General features: G+C 34.8%; 2 protein-coding genes across 3 annotated transcripts; both read left to right on the forward strand.

Moving 5' to 3' along the window:
• Positions 1-3324: 3324 nt before the first annotated feature.
• On the forward strand, positions 3325-8244 carry LOC146147822 (eukaryotic translation initiation factor 3 subunit I-like). Of its 2 annotated transcripts, none has more exons than XM_083386979.1 (8): positions 3325-3438; positions 3510-3637; positions 4150-4268; positions 5175-5315; positions 6515-6654; positions 7166-7366; positions 7664-7830; positions 8057-8244. In XM_083386979.1, the coding sequence occupies exons 1-8, from the start codon at positions 3436-3438 to the stop codon at positions 8136-8138; spliced, it is 981 nt and encodes a 326-aa protein (XP_083243105.1). In that variant the 5' UTR covers positions 3325-3435; the 3' UTR covers positions 8139-8244. The 2 variants fall into 2 exon arrangements, with proteins under 2 accessions (XP_083243105.1, XP_083243106.1); XM_083386980.1 differs by having other exon boundaries at positions 6518-6654.
• Positions 8245-8583: 339 nt separating this feature from the next.
• Positions 8584-21999, forward strand: LOC146147823 (uncharacterized). Its single transcript, XM_083386523.1, has 18 exons — positions 8584-8744; positions 11743-11922; positions 12597-12810; positions 13041-13142; positions 14029-14105; positions 14177-14281; positions 14867-15034; positions 18816-18875; positions 18958-19038; positions 19308-19364; positions 19707-19816; positions 19920-20096; positions 20181-20277; positions 20434-20571; positions 20769-20816; positions 20943-21050; positions 21227-21336; positions 21751-21999. The coding sequence occupies exons 1-18, from the start codon at positions 8726-8728 to the stop codon at positions 21910-21912; spliced, it is 2013 nt and encodes a 670-aa protein (XP_083242649.1). The 5' UTR covers positions 8584-8725; the 3' UTR covers positions 21913-21999.
• The last annotated feature ends 588 nt before the right edge of the window (positions 22000-22587 follow it).

Here is a 22587-nt window from a genome sequence, read left to right on the forward strand (position 1 = left end):
CGACATGGATCGATAAAAACTGAATTTGTCTTGAGACAGCGAGAGTGGACTGACGCACGTGCGTGAAAACGTAAACGCAAAATAAGTGTCACGTTTTGTTTATCACCTGACGTGACCCTTAAATTATTCGATAATATTGCAAAATAAATTTCTTTACAAACAAAAACATTCTATTGATGTCGACGACAGCTGTTTATTTTATTATGCTCATTATTCAAACTGAAAACTTGAGTAAATGCGATCTTGAAAGCCGCTCGTCTACCAATTATTGGTATATAGCAGGGGTGTCCAACAAGCGGCACGCGTGCCAAATGTGGCACGCGACTTAATAAAAAATGGCACGCAAGCCCTCCCCAAAAAATACTAAAATTGTTATTTAGCCAATTGCCAGAAAATACCAAGTTTGTTATACAGCCAATTGCCATTGTTTGTTTACAATATAAAACAATCGCGGCAATCACGACAACCAACAATTACTTTTGATACAGTCGTGGAGGCTAGCAATCATTCACATAATATTATGTAGCTTGGTGTGAAGAAACAAAAGTGAGCTCACCGAGAGACACTTTGATGTAGTGATGCGCATTTCTACTAGACAGTTTTTTTTCAAGTTTAAATAAACGTTCTTATTTTTGGTAAAAAAGCGCTTTTATGATTAAAAAGAATTGGTTGGGTTACGAAACTTTGGCACGGGAAGAAGTTATAAGATAAAAATTGGCACGCCGGCATGTTTGAGTTGGACACCCCTGGTATATAGCGTAACATTGATTGATTACAATCGCGGCTTTATGGCATATGTGCTCGTATGGAGTCACATTACAGATATTGTTTTGCAAACCGGAGTACTTATGCCTACCACTGCAGCGATCAGTTTGTTTGTACCGTGGCCAGGAATCTTTTTGGCCAAGGAAACCATAAAAGATACATATTTTAACTTTTGTGACAGCATTTTAATTTGTTTTTCAAAATCTAGTTTGGGTTTACAAAACTTGTGGTTTGAACAGGACTGTTAATTATACTCTATTCCAGGGGTGGCCAACCAGCCAGATACCAAGAGCAGCATTTCTTAACCGCAAAGAGCTACCTTTACACAATGAAAAAAAAAGAATAGCCTATCTCTCCTTTTCTTACTTCACTCCCACAAAGCGATCGCACGATGCGCGAAAAAAATTGTCTTTTTTGGTTAATAGACAACATTTTAATCTAGAAGACGCGACACATTAATTGAAAAAATGCACATTTTGCGATATAACGGCATTTATCAATATTATTTGGACTTACTTTTGGCGTTTATCTTGTTTCAAAAGTGTTACTAATAAAACAATGGCCTTAGGCCAGGGTTCTTAAACTGGGGTACATAGACCCCTTGGGGGTCCGTGAACTAGTTTTGGGGGCTCCATGAAGGCCTAATGGAAATAGTAGTGTATAGCCTATAGAAGAAGTAATCAATTTTTTAAATAACTTTAAAAAAATTAATTGGTTTTGCACTGAATGTAGACTTGATTAGACTTTTACATTTTTTGGACCGAAATCAGCAGATTTTTAAAGTCTATTTGTATTGTGATGTTATACAATGACGTATTTTTTTTAATTTCTTGCCTTCTGTGGTCCACGCAAAGCAAAAAAAAAGTATAGGGGTCCGCGGTAAAAAAAGTTTAAGAACCTCTGCCTTAGGCGAACCGTCTGATTCGGAACCGACGATAATCCGTAACTTAACCAAACGGATCGCACTTTAAAAACTAGTTAAGTGCAACACGAAACATAAGAACCGCATAACACTGGGTAAAGAGCCGCATGTGGCTCGCGAGCCTCGTGTTGGCCACCCCTGCTATAGTCTATAGATCAGATCCGGAATATCAGTTTTCCAAACGGGCGATCGCGCAACGAGTTTAGGGGTCGTGTGTAGACCACCCTAACTTCACACAAGTGTAGGCATACCATAAATAGGTATAGGCTACATTGTACTTTTCTTATACATATAGGCCCACTTTGTACTCCTCACTTCTTTAAACAAACGACCGAAATAAAGTTTGCCTTTTCCTAGAACGAGTGGATTTATCTGCAAGCCAGGTGTCGTCATCATATGATCTACCATTTGCTAGGCACGACCCTGATTCAGAAGTACCGGTACTTGAATGTTTGTGGAAGCATTCGTCTATACTTTATATAAATAATCTAACTTTTGATGCCCGGCAAACATTTGGATTAATACAACCCAAGGAATATGTTAAGTATTGATCCAGCAGTTCCTTTTTTCTTGTGACCGCGTACTTTTCTTAGCTATCGATGCACTAAGCCAGTGTTTCTCCACCTTTTTTTCGCGGCGACCCAAATATAATATTTTAGCGTTTACCAGCAAAGCTCGGACCAGAGACCCAATACTATTCACTTAACTTTTTGAAAGCCAGAAGTAAACAAACCACAATTAGACAAAACCTTCAATAAATGCATAATAAATCAAATTTAAAAACATTATTTAAACAGAAAGCCATGTCTTTGTATTGCTTCCTCTTTTTTATTCTTGGAGAAATGTTGCTTAGAATCCATTCTAACAAATCTAACTATGCCGATCTACTGTAGTCTGCGACCAAACTAAATTAAATGGCGCCTAACGATGGGTCGTGATCCATGGACTGAGAAACACCGCTCTAAATTAGAAATTTCAATATCTTTTAAAGGAAAATTTCAGTAGCATTTGTTTATTTAAAAGTAGATTTATCATAATATTCTGTACCTTGCTTGAAATTGAAACACACTAACAAGGCACTTAAAGTGCCGTTCTTCACACACGTAGTTTATACAATACGAAAATTCGTATAAGTGTTTATGTCTCATCCAATAAATGTAATCAAAGTACCGTACTTTAAAACGTGAGGAGTGAGGTATTAAAAATGTTAGTACCACTATTTAAATACTAATGTAACTGAGAAATGTTATACATATTACCATAGTAAATGATTGAAAAAAAAACAAAAATGCATAACACTGTTGGCCATGTAATTTTTGAAAATTATTTTTTACTAACCTCCATAGGATTTCTACGTATAAATATTGCAAAAAGTAGCGTGTGCAAGAATGAAAGCTTTCTATATTACTATTAATTTGTATGTAACACCTCATTAATTAATGGAAAACTTTGCTGTAACATGATTTGTGACTCCTCCTTTTCTATCGTTTAGTTTATCATATGTTAAGATAACTAAAGGCCATTTACGACAATAGTTCCATGTGTAGCATGTTGCGTAACTGTGTTTGCCCTGAAGCAGTGTTTCACCCCCTTTGGTTATTGTCCTGTGCAGAGTTTGTGCATGTATAGGAATAGTGATATATTGATAGGCTTTTATAGTTTTTAAAAGTGGTCCTCTTGCAATTTATTTCTTAAGAAGTTTAAAATCCATTAATATTTAAATTCTCAAGAAAAAAAAAAACGGATATATGGTAGGTGTATTACTGCAGTAGCTGTAGCCTGTTATTGATTACTTACCTAAAATACCAAAAAATATTTTCAGAGGCCTTTAATGTTGCAAGGGCATGAGCGTGCCATAACACAAATCAAGTATAACCGTGAGGGAGACTTGTTGTTTTCTGTTGCCAAAGATGCTAAACCAAATGTTTGGTACACAATAAATGGAGAACGGTAAGCCAGAGACGCTATAGTTGTTTTTGTCTTGTGATTAAATAACTTTTAATTAACTCTTTATATATATAGTTTTAGTACTACTTAGACCCAATTATTCAAAACTGTAATGTAAACATTTTTTTTCACTTATATATTGTATCTACAAGATCTGTAAAAGGATACATAATTTTATTTCCATGATTTTGCAAACATATTTTTATGGTGTGATTTGTTTATGTAGTGTCCCACCCTAAATTACCACCTAAGTGTTTTAAAATCCGCAGAACAATGTTTATTATTATTCATAGTAAAAATTTGCTAATTATTATTTTTCTTATTTTTTTTCATTGCAATTTATAGTACATCGTTTAATGTTTATTGCTTCACCTACTAAATCTGTGTGTGTTTCTTCGAAAACACAACTGTTTTTGTTACTACTGTATTTTTTATTTCGGGATATGCATTTAACAGAAATGGATACGGACAAAGTTGGGGATTACTAACCAGTAACTATTTACTGATTTTTTTAGACTTGGAACATATGAGGGTCACCGTGGTACTGTATGGGGCATTGATGTCAACTGGGATACCACTAAAGTGTTGACTGCAGCTGCTGATCTAACCTGTAAACTATGGGATTGTGAAACAGGTTATTTTTTAGTAAAACTAAAGAGCCCACACTGGCAAAAAACTTTGTTCAACAGATAGAATCAACAAAAAGTTATTTCCAGATTTTTCGTGATTTATGTGTTTTTTTTTCTTGTTCCAGTGCAGTAGTTCCGAACCTTTTGGGGCTTACAGCACCCGTCATAAAACATAAATAGTTCACCGCACCTTTACTTGCATTTTCGCTAAGAAGTTGATTAGGATGTCACAATATATTAATTTGAAATAGTACACATATACTGTACACAAGGTAGCAAATTCTGTATTTGTTCCACTTTAATCTTACATAAAAAAATTGTATGAGCAATACCACCAATGGAGCAAAAATTGGAATCCAAAAGAATTTAAAATATCTCTTAAGACTATTGTGTGATAGAGACAGCACCCCAGTTGGTACCCCTGTTTTTTTATCTATTTTATGAAAAAAATAGATATGATTGAGGAATTATGCAACCCTCTTTATTTAACCCTGACAACCAAGTAGGGTAATACAATACCCAATTGGTCTTTAAAACATTCTTGTTACTGGTTGGGACACACAGTCACGTTTAAAAAAGAACTATTGCTATTCCAAGGTACCCAGATAGTCTTAAGTTTCACTGACAGTTCCGGTTTATTAGAAAAAAATTCCCTTCGTGAACTTTGTGATTTTTTTTTTTTTTTTTTTTTAACAATGTTTATTAGTTTTTGTTTACAACTGCCTTTAATTCCAAAACTCTTTTTCCATATTACACTCACTTGTTTCAAGAAGATAAGTTATTGTTTTAAAAAGGTTAATTTTGACAAGTAAATCGAATTATGAAGGCAGGATTTGTCATTGTTGTATAAATCCAATATTGGATGATATGTCATGCATAGAATTGAAATTATTATGTAAACAATTTTACAGGTGTTTGCCTCAACACTTATGACACAAAGTCTTCAGCAAGAAGTTGCAATTTCAGCTACTGTGGCAACCTGATAAACTTTACCACTGATCGACAGATGAAGCATGAACCCAAAGTGTGCATTTTTGATGTCAGGGAACCAGGTAACTTCTATGGTTTGGTATTGGTGAATGTAACACTATAATTTAGGGTTGGCAAGCCTGTCAATTGACCGGTCAAATACGGTCAATTGGCCGCACTTTGTTTAACGGTTCAAATACTCATATTGGATTCAAATGTTGTAATTTTTTTAAGGGTTGTTTTGTGAAGTGAGTTTTTAATAATCTTGATTGTAACTTTTTTAAAGAATTCAAATATGAAATGGTAGGGTTTACCTGATGCAAACACACGTTCTGTGGTAATAACAAAGTGTTTGTAATAGCAAAGTAGATTTATTTTGTTTAGAATAAATGCATGTACATGATGAATCATGTTTGTCATAAAAGGAAACACTAGTTGGCGTATACCACAATCTGAGGCTACTTAGAAATTTAGTAGAACCAAATCCCTTGTCTCCAGTGGACCCTGGTGATGATTTGAAAATTCTGAGTGACAAAAATTGTGATGAGGGGTAAAAATATTATTTTACTGATGCATTTACTTGTTGTAATTTTCGGTAATTAACTTGTTGGCTTAACTTGGTGGTTGTAGTAATGGTAAAAATTACTGCAATACTGCTATAGGATTGCTTGCAAGATGGGCATGGTTTTGCAAAAATTCTTATTGTTAGTCAAAAAATAATTGTTTTTGTTTTAAAAACCATTGTACTGGAGCCAAAACGTTCATATTATTTAAAGTTAAAATCAAGGTTTATTTTTAACTTTAATTGCATTATAATAGTATAGTATTTGACCGATTTGACGAATATTTGACCGGTCAATTGACCAGATTTTATTTGGCAGGTCAAATGCCCAACCCTACTATAATTTTCTAATGACTTTTTCTCTTTATGTGGTTGAAAAAAATTATTTTCTAAGCAATATTTTATGATGAGAGAATTTAGGCCAGGGCTTCTTTACCTATTTGTACACCAGTTCTTCATTTTAGTGGGAAAACATCGCTAATTATATAGAACACCTTGTTGGTAATAATTGGTATCGCTGTAGATTCACTTATTTATTTTATATGCCATATTACTTATTTTGCGAACGAATCTGTAAAATTCTTGACACCTGGACTCAATATTTAAGACAGAAAAGAATAATAAAAACTCTAGTGTTGCCTGCAAGTTGTGCAAGGTATAACTTGTTAAGATATACTGTAACAGTGTAACATCAAGCTAAAAAAGTGTATCATTTATTAGCAGGTGATGCAGAACCTGTTATAAGCTGGGAGGTTGACACCAAAGAAATGTCCAAACCAATGTGTTCATTATGGGGAGCACTCAATGAATACCTTATTACAGGACATGATGATGGTACCTTAGCACACTGGGATTTGAAGGTATTTCATTGTATTTTCAGATAAATAATACGATTGTCAATAAGTTAGAATTATTGTTTTAAAAATACCTTAAACTCATGGGGGCCTTACATGGTACTACTGGCCACATTACACAGCAATTTGGGTACAAATGTAAAACAAAATACTCTATGATAAACTTTACTAAGTGTGTAAGTTTTGTATGCCTTTGCAGCTTTTTATGACATTAGTTATGTTTTTTGTACCAAAAAAGTTTATGCAGGCCACAATAAATACACAAGCAAGCTACATTTGGTCACCTATCTTGCATGGCCAGTTGCACCTTTGGGGGTCTGTAACAAAGTTTAAAGTGCTCATTGCAATATCTATATATTCTTTGACTAATATATATAATATATTCTTGTTTTAAAAATTAATGGGGGGCTTTAGTCAAAACGTTTGAGAATGTTTTGTTATCGCCATTTAAGTAAACATAACTTAAAGAAAATTTTTTGTTTTGCACAAAACAATCTCGTTTTTTATAATCTTTTAGACTGGTGAGCTTCTGCATAGTGTAAAAGAACACACAGCATTGATCAAAGACATGCAGTTGAGTCAAGATCAGATGACACTTATCACAGCCAGTAAAGACAAGACTGCCAAACTATTTGAGGCAGCATCGTTAAATATAATGAAAACGTACAAAACTGACCGACCTGTTAACTCCGCTGCATTGTCGCCAATCAAGGACCATGTGAGTGTATAGAATTGTATAGTCTTAAGTTTACAGTGTCATTTTGCAAATGAATGTTTATATAGTTAATTTTGTGTTTGCTAAGTGCCTGGGTAAATAACCTGTGTAAAAATAATAATTATTAGAATACTAGTTGACTTGTGTTGAGTTTATTTGATTCTGTAATATATAACAAAATGAACCTTCTGTGGTGTTTCTTATAAAACCTATCTTCAGATGAAGGTTATATGTACAAAATTTTATATAAATCTATATTGTGATATATTGACTGTGATTTGTGCCTTTCACTTATATAAGGTTGTCTTGGGCGGTGGTCAAGAGGCTATGGAAGTAACAACCACCAGCAGTAAAGTTGGTAAGTTTGATGCGCGCTTCTTCCACTTGGTGTTTGAAGAGGAATTTGGAAGGGTTAAAGGCCATTTCGGTCCTATTAACAGTCTTGCTTTTCATCCGAATGGAAAAAGGTTTGTAAAATATTTATTTTGCCTTGCTCTTTGCTGGATTGCATCAAAAAATCTATCAAACAAATAAAGCCATGCACAACATTTTATGGTAAACAAACGCTAAAAAATATGTGACCACTTCAAAGTAAAACACCACGTGTTTAACAATGACACCAAAATCTCCACTTCCTGCCTCTTGTTTTGGTCTGTTTTCTTCTGCATCAGAATACTATTGTTTTTGTTTCAGTTACTCTAGTGGCGGTGAGGATGGTTTCGTGCGTGTTCACGAATTCGACCAAGCATACTACGACTTCGAGCTGGAATGCTGATAATAATCGTCAACCTATTTCTATTTGTACTTTTTTGTGCGCGAGGAAACGGATTTCCTTGCTACATTCTATTGCGCTGGTTTCGGGTTTGCAGATGTCAATAAAATCCCAGTTGAACTTTCGTGATAGTTTTTTATTACTGTATAAGTTTGTGTAATGTGTATATTTGGTGAAAAGCCGTTAGGTGTAAATTTGTTTATTAATCACACATTATGCACCATCTTTTATGCTTACAATACAAGCATTTATTTTATTAATAATCAAAAAGTCAATTTATTGCATGTTTTTTTAACGCCATAAAAACGACTTCTATATTTGACGTAATTTTCATAAATCTGTTATTTGCGGCTAAGTTTTGTTATAATCGATGCTATTGTAGCAACGAATTGGTGCGTTATAGTAAGAACCGAAGAATTGCAACAGAAAAAGAGGAACTACATTGGGGAAGAGAAAAAGTTTAAAAAGATCTTCCGACTTGTAAGAAAAGCAATCAAATACAAGTCAGGCAAAACATTTACACTAGTTAAACCGTTAAAAGAAAATCGTCTATTTCATATATTGTATAAAGTTGCTTCTGGAATCACACGATGCCCGAAGTTGGAGGCGGTACGGTTTGTTTTGTTATTTGTATTTTAATTAGCACATACCCCTAAAACAAACAATTTTTATTATTAATATAACAACTTAAACAATAATTAGGTCTAAACATGACCTGCTGTTCTGTTACGTTTCTTCACAATAAAAACATACAAATAAAAAAAAATGTTTTCCTGCATTGTCAAGCCTGTTTTGAAAGTATGAAAAAGGTTGAGTTTTGGTATAATTCCGAACCTCAGTTATGTAGAGAACCATAATTATATATCCACCCACCAAAAAAAATTATGATGCACACCAAAGAACTCTGCAAAGAATACCATAAATCAGGGGTGTGCAACCTTTTTAAACTGCAGGGCCAAATATGTGTGTATTTGGATTAGACCACGGGCCACTTGCATATCTCGTCGACTACCCGTTTTAAGGACTACCAAAAAAAGAAAATGTTTCGTTTTTAGTTTATTGCGAATCAACGGAAAATATGGTATAAATCACTTTAATGTGAGCTTAAAGCTGACTTGCTTTCCCAACCACACTATCCACACCCGACCCGTTAGAAATCAGTGCATTTCTAAGCAAAAAGGTCTACGACAATCAGGGCATCCAATGGCAGAAAAGTCTAGACTTTTAGACCTTGAGGTCCTGGCAATGCACTGATTTGGACCTTTAGGTAAACTCCCGGCGTAGATAAATTGAAAATATTCATTAAAAGTTCAGAAAAGATAACAAAAAGTATGAGATAGGATTAATAACACTTGACCCACCTAAACCCTAACGCTAACCCGAATCCTAACCCAAATAATGTGCGTTATTTTAATAATTCTTTAAATGCTGGGGAAAAAAGCCCATACTCGGATGGGCATAATATAGTTTCTCGTCCATTGTATTTAAGATTATTACGTCACAAATTGAGGTATTGGGGCCTGAAGCGTTATAATTATTAAATTATCGCACATTATTTGGGTTAGGGTGCTGGTTAGCGTTTGGGTTTGGTTGGGTCAAGTATTGTTAAACTTAATCTTCTTATGCACATTTCTTAATGCAAATTAGTGCATTGTCCACGACCTCAAAGTCTAAAAGTCGGACTTCCTTTGAATGCACTGATTGTCGTAGACCTTTTTGCTTAGAACTGCACTGATTTCTGACGGATGGGGTGCTATCCAGGTTTATTTGAAGTTTTGGCAACCCAAAGTACATTCTCCAGGTGTACATTAGTCAGTTCTGAGCGATGAGGGGATCCCATGAACCCCAGTTTAGAAAAAAAAATTGTTCACACACGTACGTTGAACCGAATAATGCAATCTTTGAAGTAACAAATTTTCTCAGCTGCGGAAACTAATTTAGATTGAGATGATTGTGGGAAAAAAACTACTTTTTAGCTGCGCAGAGAGAATTTGTTTCCTGTTTTGTTTCTTGCTTTTTTTACAACTCACGTGAACATTGAAATTCATTAACAATTAAAATTCAAGTAGGCAAAAAACATCAAACGACCTTTTTTAAACATGCTTTTGTTACATGGACCGTAGCTCAAAACTAAAAAATTGCAACAGTACAATCCGCACAGTCAACTTTTACACAACTTGTACACTTTCCGCAACAGCATTTTGTAGTTTCATTTTGTTAACAGGTCACATTACTTTAGAATTACGTTCGCTTCCTCTTTTGTCAACCATCGAATTTTGATTTTCGACTCAAAATTATGAATAATCTAGCAGGCTAACCAGCTACTGCAGCGATTGTTCCACGGTTGTTTTAAATTAAAACAATGGCACAACAAAAGGATATCGTTTGAGGCGATTTTAATTGTGGAGGAATTAGAATTAGCTTTACGGTCAAAATGACTGTTGGCGGTAATTTTAGGTAAATCGCTCCCCACCTCATATGTGGTCATTCTAATAAACCTTACATTTTTATGCTGTAAAGTGACCCAAACTTAGGAACAGTAAGGAAGTTTCAATATTTTAACAGTGACTTGAATGTTTTGTGGTGTGGGCCAAAAACCAAAGAACACTGCGGGCCACATATTTTGGTTCCGTGGGCCGCAGGTTGTACGCCCCTGCCATAAATGCAATCGTTGTCACTTAAAGAGGATATCATCATGCAAGTAGCTCTTTGCCCGGATCAATTTTTATGCATGCACTCATCCATGAGTATGCATTGCTTTAGGCTAGGGTTTGGGTGTTTAGGTGGTGGTATAGCAGCAATTAATTTGAAATTTCCAAGTTTTGCATAATTTCCGTACATTATTCCGTAACCCATTTGATTTACTTTGTCAACCAGTAGATACCCTCAGAAAGTACCTACTACACTCCCAGGAAACGGGATTGAAAATTGAAAACTCCCGGGAATCTTGACGAAATTTTTGTGTCCTAGTTACATCATTATGGTGTCTAAAATTACTTTATATTAGCTCCAAACATTTGATTAAGCTCATTTATGTTCTGCAGTATTGCTTCTGCAATCTTACAAGACCTTCTCGTATTAAATGCTGCACCCTTATTTGCTTTTATTTAGAAAACACGCGCATGCAGGGTGCATTTTTATTTGTAAAATAAATTTAATTATTTTTTTTTCCGCTGGTAAGCGCATTTGAACAATAAAGCATGTTGCCTTTTACATCTATTTCGAACGTTATTTTCACCATTAGACTTAAATAGGTTTGGTAACATTTGTTTTCTTTATATTAGTCAAAAATGACAAGTTTTTGGGTTTTGCTGAGTTGCCGAATACCCGGGATTATAAAAAAATATCCCAGGATTCGCGGGAAATCCCGGGAATTTTCCGTCGAAACATTCCCGGAGAGGAACCCTAGTACCGACACGCTATTTGCTCAGATCGCACTTAACTACTTGGTGTCCTGGTAAATGTCCTCTTTCTATTATCTTTGTTTTTAGCCTAAACTGAATTTTGATGTTGTAATATTCCAGTTGCAAGAATTTATTGTTATAGGAAGTATATATAGGCATTATATTTAATGTATCCTCTATAAACTATGCTTTTGGGTCTTCAGGTGAAAGCAAGGCTGATGTTTACTATGATGTGATTCGAAAATTCAAAACCAATACTTGGAATAGATTTGTTCGTCAGAAATTAAAGCTGCCAGAAAATGTGATCGATGATATAGAAAATGATCATAGATCTGCACAAGAACAGAAGTATCAAATGCTGCTACGATGGGAGCAAATGAATGGTTTAACAGTTTATTTAAAGTTTTACTTTTTTTTCCTAGGAATTTAAATTCAAAACTATCTAGTGTGAAAGTAGGTATTTACTTTGTTGCTGTCTTAACAATACATTTTGATTACGGGGTTTAGTTAATAGACGTTTATGTTAATTTTAATAGTAGATTTGCTGTTTAAATATGATGAAAGGGCATTAAAAGATCTTCCTTTTTGCAATGAACCTTAATCCATTGGTTCTTAACCTTTTTGCCTGCTGCACCACTTTTAAATCACCAACCAATTCTAAAACTTTTCTAGAATTGCTTGCATACCAAAACCATTGTAATTTAATTTTAAACTTTAAGTAACTGGTAACACAGTAACACAATACTAAAATGTGAGTTAGTTTAACTAGCTGACCAAAGAAATAAATTACAGTAATACGTTTTCTGTGTCAGCATCCCCGCACCCCTAGGAACCGTTGAGCAACCCTGGTTAAAAAACATTGCCTTAATTATGCTGAAACACTTTCGGAAGTAAGGAATCTCCCACAGACAATAAAAAGTAAAAGAAAGATTCTCGCTTTTGTGTCAGATGATGTTAAGACTGTTTATAACAGCCTTCAATTAATAAATTTTAGTTTCTGTCAATTTTGTTATGTTGGTTTGTGTTTTTTTAATAAAACCTCGATGTTTTGTCACAGGATACGGAGCCACTAAAGAGTCGCTTCGTGAGCTTGCGAGAAGTCATCTAGTATTTCCTGAAAGAGGTACCAACATTTCTGTTCCACAATCGGGTCAACAGCAAGCTGGGCAGCAACCGACATACCCTCAACAAGGCAGAGCATTTGTGCAAGAAGCCCCTGGCCCTTCTTTACAAGCCACACCACCACCCACTGCACCCGTTGCAGTAACAAGGTGGTTTTATCTTACAATAACAATATAACAATATTTTCATTTCGGAAAAAAAATATAACAATTAGTTTTTCATTTCGGCTATGTAGTTAAAAAGTTATTTTGCTTTAAATTTACCAACAACAGTAACAGTGGATTAAATATGTTATGTATTACATTACACAAAGAGTTACAACTGTATTTTGTTTGAAAATCATGATTACTTCACTGTATAATTTGTTATTTTTATTTAGCCATATGATGGCATACCGCCAATTGCTTAATGCAATTTCTGATAAGCTAACTGTTCCAAACCTGGAAACAATCAAGAGACTTTATTCATTTGTCACTGGAAGGTTTGTCAGTTATTCTTTATGTTTGTTAGTACATAAGATACTTTATTTTTCAATTCCAGTTTTCATAGGTATTTATGAATGTACCAAATTTACTCAATGAGCCATTACTTTGGCAGGTGGCACAAACATAACTTTATGATATGATACTCAATTCAATGTTAGATAAATTGGTCAACTATATATTTGAAAGATTGTCTTTTAATGTTACGTATTTAGTCCATTTAACATAAGATGTGTGGCACTTTTTTTCCAAACAACGATTATCTTGGTATTTAACACAAAGCGTCCCAAAAGCTGCTTAATTAAAGGGTTGTGTTAGTTCATACAACATTTTTCCAGAGGTGTTAATCACATTGGATACAATAAGTTTGTGCAGTGTTTCAGTGAGAATCTGACAAGTTTCTAAGCGAAACTTAGTTAATGCAAACGTTACATTTGTTTGTTACATTTAGGGGCATATCCAGAAATCCAATAATAGGGGGTCTGAATTTTTAATATACAAAATTCCTATATTTTTTATAACTGACATTACTAATTAAGGACATCATAAAATAGTGATGGCAATGATGTCATAAATAGGAAAAAAAACTAATCAGAAACTGTCAATTAACGTCATGCAATGCCAACCTTCAGAGCAAAAGGAACACATGCATCAACACCCCCCTGTGGTTGAAGGAAAATAAACTGTGTCAGTTGCACACTAATTGAGTGGTTTAAAATATGCTAACATAATTATTTAACTGTAACTATCATTATATAAAATGATTATATACTTTAAATAGTGTAGGGCAGTTACAGGTAAACAAATTTTTAATAAAAAGTCCATAATCAATTAATTTTGTCATTAAATTAATCTACACACTACCCAAACAATATCTATGTTTAGTACAAGTTTTCAATCTGCTGCTGAGCTGTTTTTTTATTTGGATGATCATAATTTATGGGGAAGAAATGAAATTGAAGGTAGGTGCAAATAGTAATAAACATTTCTTGTGAATAAGTCTGAGCATTTAATATAAAACTTTTTTTCACAGAAAAACTAAATATTATCCTTGGAAACATGTCTGACATGGGGAGAAATGATATTGTTGATTTTATTTACAGTAGGAGTGCAAGAATGGGAATAAACATGCAAAGAAGTGAGTTTAATTTACTAGTTTTTGTTTAATATACATTTATTTCGCAACCACCCAGGATTGATAGTGAAATAAAGTTTACTCGCGCCAGTCTGGCTGGTGTTGTTTGGATCAGCGCTCGCCTGGACAAAATTACACTTGCCAAAACTGTTGGCATGCCGTCAGCGAAATTTTGTCCCACTAAATTATTTAATTGTTTTTTTAGTTCCTTTTGGCTGGCCTTGATTGTCTATGTGACTATTAAATGTTTAGGACCTTTAACCAGGTGTGATACGCTTGTTAATTCGTTGACGTACTTGTGCAAGCATTTATGGTAAACGATTCTCATAATTATTGGCCTTTAGTCAATAAAGTTACAAATTAAGACCACCAAAAAATGTAATGACAACAACCAATGTTTGCTTTTGTCACTAGACAAGGTGGTGTTGGTGTCAATGAGCACTCGCCTGAAATAAATTGCACTCGCATTGGCAAGCAGGTGAATACAAAAACCAAACCTGAACACGGCCAGACCTATACTACTGGGGCCATCTGGCATGCCCCAAATGGTTTTATGCATAATCAACTCATTAAATAATGCCCTTACAGACTTTGACGGCAGTGTGATGCAAGCTTCAACTCGTTATTCTACCATTGGCGAAGGTTATCCTAACTTTGCTAGGCCTGGCGATACTCAAATTGATGCATTGTTGCAAGATGATCAAACTAATCCAATGAAAGTTGATTCACGGTCGACAAGCAGCGCAAGAAGCAACAGTAAGAAAAAAATAGAGATTATGGAAAAAAGGGTGTTGCTGATTGGATTAGTTAATTTGTTCTTTGCCACTAATTAACTCTATTGATTAATTATTTTTCCTTTTGTTTGATATGCCAACCTGAACCAGTTATGTAACAATTAAAAACAGTACATTTTACCTAAAAAATAGCAACATGCCGTCATGCCTGATCTTTAGAACACACTACACAGGCTGTCATAGCAATTTCATGTAAAAAAGTTTTTTCATGAAATAATGTTATTTTATCTTTTTTTCTGTAACAGTTTTAAACATAAAGCTGTCATAATACCACACTCTAAATAAGGGGTCGGCAACCTTTCGTACGCAGAGTGCCAGTTTATGAATAATGTCAAAATATTAACAACTCGCATGCCAAACATTTTTTTATGTTTGTTTTCGCACTGGCAATCAGGGCTGCGGAGTTGGTTAAAAACAATCCGACTATGGCCGAATATCAGATTTCATCACGTCACGAGTCCGACTCAGCCTCTGTATTTCACCAATTTACGTAACTAAATTAAGGTGGATATTCCGCAATCCACTCTATGGTCATGGAAAATATGCCATGAGCATATGCTATTCCACCTTAAAATTTACAGTTTGCTGCCTTATCCAGGATGCCGGAGCAATTTCAGGGCAAGGGGAGCGACTTTTTTGGTAAGGGAAACATAGGCCGCAGGCGAGCGTAGCGAGCCGATATATTGGGAGGTCCGGGGGAAAAATTTTCCCCCGGAAAAATTTTTGTGGCCACGCCTCTAGATTGGCTTAACACTTGGCTACACGCATTTTTTTTATAAGAAACTGAGTACTCGGATTTCTCAAAAATAACAATAGATTCTTTTGTTCTATTGTTCTCTTAAACCATAAAAAAGAGTTGAAAAGAAACTTTTAGTACTTGGCTTGAGCCAAGTTTCTTATAAAAAAAATGCGTGTACAACACTGCTGTATGATTTCCGTCGCATAATATTTAACGTTGTGAAAGCAATATATCATTTTTCATGAAAAGGGTACCCCCCCCCCCCCCCCCCCTTAGCAAAGGGCAGGAGGGGCGCTTCCCTCCCTCTCCGGCGTCTCTTTGCCTTATCAGTTTCGAAATTTGGTACTGCGCATGCCGCACACGTCGTACTCGGGTAGTTTTAACTGGTCTTACTCGAGTCCCGAGTCTGACTCAGCAGCCCTGCTGTGATCTGACATCTAATTACCGTATCTTTTTTAAAATATACTTTGATGATTTTAAGCCGATATCTAGAAGTGTTAACTATCAGTTTAGTTTTTGTTTCTCAGTCGCACAAAAACACACGTGCTTACTTTTAATGTAGAACAGTGGTTCTCAACCTTAAAGTTTAGGATTTAAACGAGTTGTAGCCTACTTTTAAATAGTTGGGCACAACACTTGCAGCATTGTGACGTAAGATGAAGTCCAAAGTAGACTGTTAACTCTATGTTATATCACAATGCTGCAAATTACGGAACTGGCTAAGTTCTAAATTTGATGGACAAGCCGCCTTCAACATCTTGCTTTTTGCAATTGAGGTATAAGTTTGTAATATATTTGGCGGACCGGCAGGAAAGTTGACGCAGACTGGCAGTTAAGAACCACTGATTTAGAATGCCCTGCTTTAACATAGTAAACGTTACGCCAAATTTGGGGCATTGTGACGTAATATGAACCGTTGGTGAACAACAAGTTCTCACACAAAAAATAATATTAATTACAACACAGTTAAGACACTTATTTGTGACACGAAGTGGCAATGTGTGCAACCATTTAGTTAGCGCTAGTGTTAGTGATGTATTAGTAATGTTAATGATGTGGTAATGATGTAATGGTTGCACTTTCTTAAGGTGATATAACGTGAGCGTTAAATCAATTGGCGTTCCATGCAAAATCCTCTTTCGTGGCTCAATTGGCGCGCGTGCCAAGGGTTGCCGACCCCTGCTCTAAATCATACCTAGGCAACATACGCCCCGCCAAGCACTTTGATCCGGCCTGCGGCTTATTTTCCTTAAAATACATAGGCTAACGAAAACAAGGGCAAGTTGACTGATTCAGTCAAGAGGGGACAGATCAATCAAGACCCCGCAAAATTCGATGTTTAGCCTGTTTTGAATAGTAAAACGGAACTATTTTTCGCACTTTGCGCAAATCTCTTCTGTCTTTCTTGTGTGTTCCACGCGTTTTTTTGACAACTTTACAGACAAATAGCGTCCTCTGCACTGTGGCACTCTCTCCAACACAAGTTTAACAAACTTTAATAATTATATATTTTTTGTGCGTCAAAAGTATTCCGTCTTTAAATTATGAACGAAATACCTATCGTTTTCTAAACTTTTAAATATACCAATTCACTTTTTGTCAACCTAATTTAGTTAATGCAATGTTGTGTGTTTCTCCCAATTTATATCGTCTTTGCAATATGGCCGTTGTAGCGCAAGTAACAGATTTCTAACTTGAAGCTTAAAATAGAAGAAAAAACATTGTTAGTTTTTTTGTATGAAATTTTATTGTATTTTAATCTTAACTTTTGGGTCAACGCGCCAACAACTTGATAAACGCCAATATATCAAGCAATGTACATTTTTTGTCTGTGCTCAATGCTTCGTCCCCCTCTAAATTCAAATTAAAGTTTGTATTTCAAACAAACATAGTCGCAATTTTATGCGCTTTGTGGGCTTGTTTAAATTCGACAAAAAATGCACATTTTGGCACAACTCAAAACATAATAAATATTTGTTAGCTTATTTGTTGAATACCGTCAGAGTATGGCATCATATTGCATGTATTTCAGATCTTATTTTTGACCTGGCCCGCCACAACATTTTAAGTTTGTCATGCGACCTGCTGCTGAAAATATTTGCCCACCTCTGCTCTAAATGGACGCCTTTAAATCATTAAGTTTCTCCTAGAAAACAAGAAATGTCCCCTAATATTGCATTCAGCAGGCATATTATATTTTGATTTTTAAAACCACACAGATTAAAAGGACAGTTAAATATGGATTGAGCCATTTTGTAAGAGAGTGCAATTTTGTCATGTTTCTGGTAGTTTTGTTTTATTCCTTTTAATCAGTCTTTGCCACTATTATTTAATGAGCTTTTGTCATGTCAATTCTCAGGCACAAAGTCTCTAAAACAAAGAAAAATATTATTAAACCCACAATTCCATTTCAATTGTTCATTGAAATATTGAATACATACTTTTCACCATGTGGGACCTTTTAACCATCCACTAGGTCAATTTATTATTGTAGTTGCGCAATAGTGCCCCCTGCGGTTAAACAAAATAAATTAACTTGTTAAAGTTAAAACGCACGATTCACCCAGTTTAATATTTTACTAAATTTTGTGTCGCCATGAAAAAAGGTTGTGAACTACTGATCTGGACCTACTGAATGGTTGTTTCTCAACCAGCTTCCAATAAGCCTGCATAGCTCAGTTGGGACAATACCAATAGTGGTATGGCCATGAGTTCAAGCCACACCACAGGTTCAATTTCTTCAGCCTTGCCTTGCTTGCACCACACCCTGATAAAGCCAACTGAGTTTGGTAACTGGACAGCACTGACAATTATAAATTTCATGTAATCAATGGACAGTACTTCAGCAGGGATAGATCACAGTTTATACCCATGTAAATTTAATAGCTGAGTTCAGTAGTTCTGTATGAAAATATTGACGTTTCAAAATATTTAGAAAAACATTTGATAGGGCTACAAAACCCTTTGAAATATAAATGTTTTAAATGTTGACATTTGTACTTAGATCAGCTGAATGATGTTGTTGATGCCGGAACTGTGCCTGTCTCAAGTTCTCTATTTAAAGGTGAGTAAAACATATCATTTACAAGTATCATAGATGCAAAACCTGTTTTAATGCTCTGTACAATATTTTATTGTTCGACCAGGTGGTCCTGCTGTACATGTTCAAAACATGACCATAAACATGGCAAAAGATTCATCTGCTTTTAGTATTGACAGCAAGAGAGGTAGCTGTTGTTTTTTTATTTATATTCGTTGATTGCTTGTGAAATACTTACATACATATTGTGTTTTGTTTTAACATGTGGTACTAGGTTTTTTAGGCCTTTAAAGTTCTTCAAACAAAATTTTGCTTGGTTATTTTTAATGTTAGTATTTACTGAACATACCACCTGTAATATCCTAAATCTTTTGGGCCAAATGACTTGACTTCATTTATCATTGAACCAGAAAACATTAGGATGTGATTATTTACATGTTGTTGTTTGTTGTACAGTGCAAAACAACGAATCTAACAGCGGAACCCAACCAGGAGCCAAAGCTCATACCACAGGTAGTAACAGTTTTTCGTATAATCAACTATTTTTGTTTGTTGCTAATTTACAATTTTGTATTTTCTTTAGAGTAACTTTAAAACCGAAAATATTGAATATTTCTTGGTCATTCTTAATGCCTAAATACCAATTGAACAATTACTTAAAATAATAAAACACACTATTGTAGGTTTTTCGTTGTGCTTCCACTTAAACTGTCTTTGAAAAAGTAACCAAAGCATTTTCAAATTACTAAAAAAAACACTTAAAGGAATACTTAAACTCTTTCTGAAAAAGTAACCCACTATAAACAGCATACATCAAAATACAATATTTCACCAAATAAACCATTATATTTCTAGTAAACACAAGAATGGAGGCAAGTGTGGCGGATGTATGCACATTTACAGGGGACATGAATGTGGAAGATGCTGATCAATCAAAATTCGATGAACATATTTTTGATGATCGGGTATGTTTTTATTTTAAAGGTTTAAAATATGGCTATCAATGCTTGTATAAATTATTTGTTATATCCTGCTAAATGGTAAATGTTATTTGTTTGCCTGAATTAGATTTACCCGATTCGAAACAACCCAAAGGGTCATGTCCTAATCTTGAGCAACACACAAGGATTTAAATGGGGTCCGCAACATGACAGAAAGGGTGGAGAACAAGATGTCAAGATTATGAAAGATTTGTGGGAACAACTTGGCTGCAAGGTTATTTGCCGTGAAAACCAAAGCGCAGAGGTACTGCACTATTTTTTTGTATAATTTATTTTAGTATTAATGTATGATAAATATAAAGTCTAAATTATTTACCATTACATTTAGAATATGGATAAACTGCTCCGGAACTTTGCAGGCCAGCGGTATCACATCAACTCAGATTTTTCTGTTGTGATTATAATGACCCATGGTGCGCAAACAGGTACTACACATGACTTTTCAATGCTTGAATATTTTTTCGATTATGAAGTTTATAACAATTATACAAATCAGTAATCACATTAATAGTGGCACTGCTATCAGCCTGTATATCATATGATGGTTTTATTGTTAGTCACATGGCACTATTGTTTTATAGAGAGCGGTGCTTCAATATTTTATGGAATTGATGGTCAACCTATGTCAGCGGAGATTGTTGTAGATTTGTTTGACAACCACAATTGCAAAAACCTACAAAAGAAACCTAAATTGTTCTTGTTTCAGTTCTGCAGGGGAGGTCCGTTGTAGTTAAGTTGTAAAAAAAAATTGGTTTTATAAAGAAATTTCTGAACTGAATCCTTTTTGGATTTTTGGCTTATTGCAAAGAATCAATCCTTATTACGTGGCAACATAGTAATAACCAAATACAGAACAAAACACTGTTACTCGCTAAGAGCATTCTATTTTAATAACATGCATTGTTTCTCATACTAGTTAAAGCTGACCAGGGAGCTCCTGATGCAACAGATCATATTCTGCAAGGTAGTTACACTTTTGTCTTTAACCATGATTGTATCGTACTTTAAAGTAAAATTTATTATTAATTAAAGCCAAGTCTGACTTTATCGTATTGCTAACATGGTTTTATTTGAACTGTAATGGTTACAGAATCGCTTAAGCGCCTGTCTCCCTCTGGTGATGATACAGATGCTATTGGAGATCGCCCAAAACTACCAAGTCGGTCAGACATTCATGTGACATACTCCACATTAAGTGGTGAGGTTAAGTTTTTTTTTTTAATTTAATTACAACCTATACCGATTTACATTTAAATAAAACTCAAATCAAATCGTTTAAGTAAAACTGAGTTCGTATTTAAATATTTTATCATGAATTTCAACAAGCTTGAACCTCTACAGTCGAATTAAAATATCTGCTGTTTTTCTACACAGGCAACTTGTCATTTCGCGATTCAACCAGTGGATCATGGTTCATTAATGCTGTTGCAAATGTTTTTATGAGAAGAGCAAAAAATACCCATGTTGCTGACATGTTGACTGAGGTATGATTATGTAAAATAATTTTTTTATGATTTGTTGTATTGAAAACACTCTTGCAATAAAAATACCTTGACAGGAAACACTGATGTAAAGTATATAGCGAAATTTTATTGATCTGATTTCTTCAAAGTTTCCTATTTAGGTTTTGTTCGGAAGTCATTTCGCAACTACCTAAACTTTTAGAACGTTGAAAAACTAATCATTAAAGTAGATGAATTTTGTGAATTAGCCTTGAGCAGAACTTCTCAACCATGGCAGGCCCACAAGAATAGTGGATTTTGTTGCGTCTTTAGGCGTATTTTTCTAAAGGAAATGGGGGCTAAATAACTAGAGCTGACGGAAGGGGTACCCCTCATAAAAGGCTAAGACCACAGATCTGTTCTTATAATTTGCTACTTATAAATGCTTTCTGCCAGGTTAAATGCGGCATCATCAACCGAACTTCAAACACGCCAAGCAATCCAGATACTCATGGATGCAAGGAAATGGCTGAAAGTATAGATCTTCTCACGAAGAAGCTCTTCATTTTTCCCGGTTTCCCACAAGAGCCATCGGATGATCCAGATTTAATGGAATAAAAAGGACACTGTTTTGTTAAAGATTGTAGTTAAACTGCGTTTTCCAAATCAGTGGTTCTTGGGAAAAAAACATACCGAAGGTGGTGCTGTTTTCTGTATTAACTTTTTTTGTATCGAAATACTGTATTTTTTATCCTATCAACTGTAACTTTCTCTTTGGCTGTTCCGCTATGACCTATTGGATTCAACATAATCGTACGGCCTTTAACTGTTTCCTAATTCTGTTGTAGAATTTCCTGACATGTAATGCAAGGCAGATAGCGTCATACAAGTAAAAATCGTGATGTCCGTAGTGCCAAGTGATTTTGTCCGTGATTGGCTTAGCTGCACATAAACTGCCCTTGGCACTTCTGTATGCTCATAAATTATATTGTTAAGACAAATGTCAGATTTACCAACAGTGAATCTATTGAAATTGCCTTCGTTGCATGGTAAAATATAAAAAAACATTATCAAAATAGTATTGCGAAATATCACAATCTTGGGTAATTTTGTACTTCCATTAAAAACATTCACTGCTGCTCTCTACGTGTATATTAAACTTTAAGAACATATATAAAATGTGTACAAACTTTTTAAATTACCATATTTTTCCGTACGATATTTTTTTTTAAATATTATACTCTATTTGTAAGACTTTGTTAATTATAATTATTTCCAGCAATAAAACCGTGG

The sequence above is a fragment of the Ascidiella aspersa genome, chromosome 4 (genome assembly GCF_963924565.1).
Source record: "Ascidiella aspersa chromosome 4, kaAscAspe10.2, whole genome shotgun sequence".
Taxonomy (NCBI): domain Eukaryota; kingdom Metazoa; phylum Chordata; class Ascidiacea; order Phlebobranchia; family Ascidiidae; genus Ascidiella; species Ascidiella aspersa.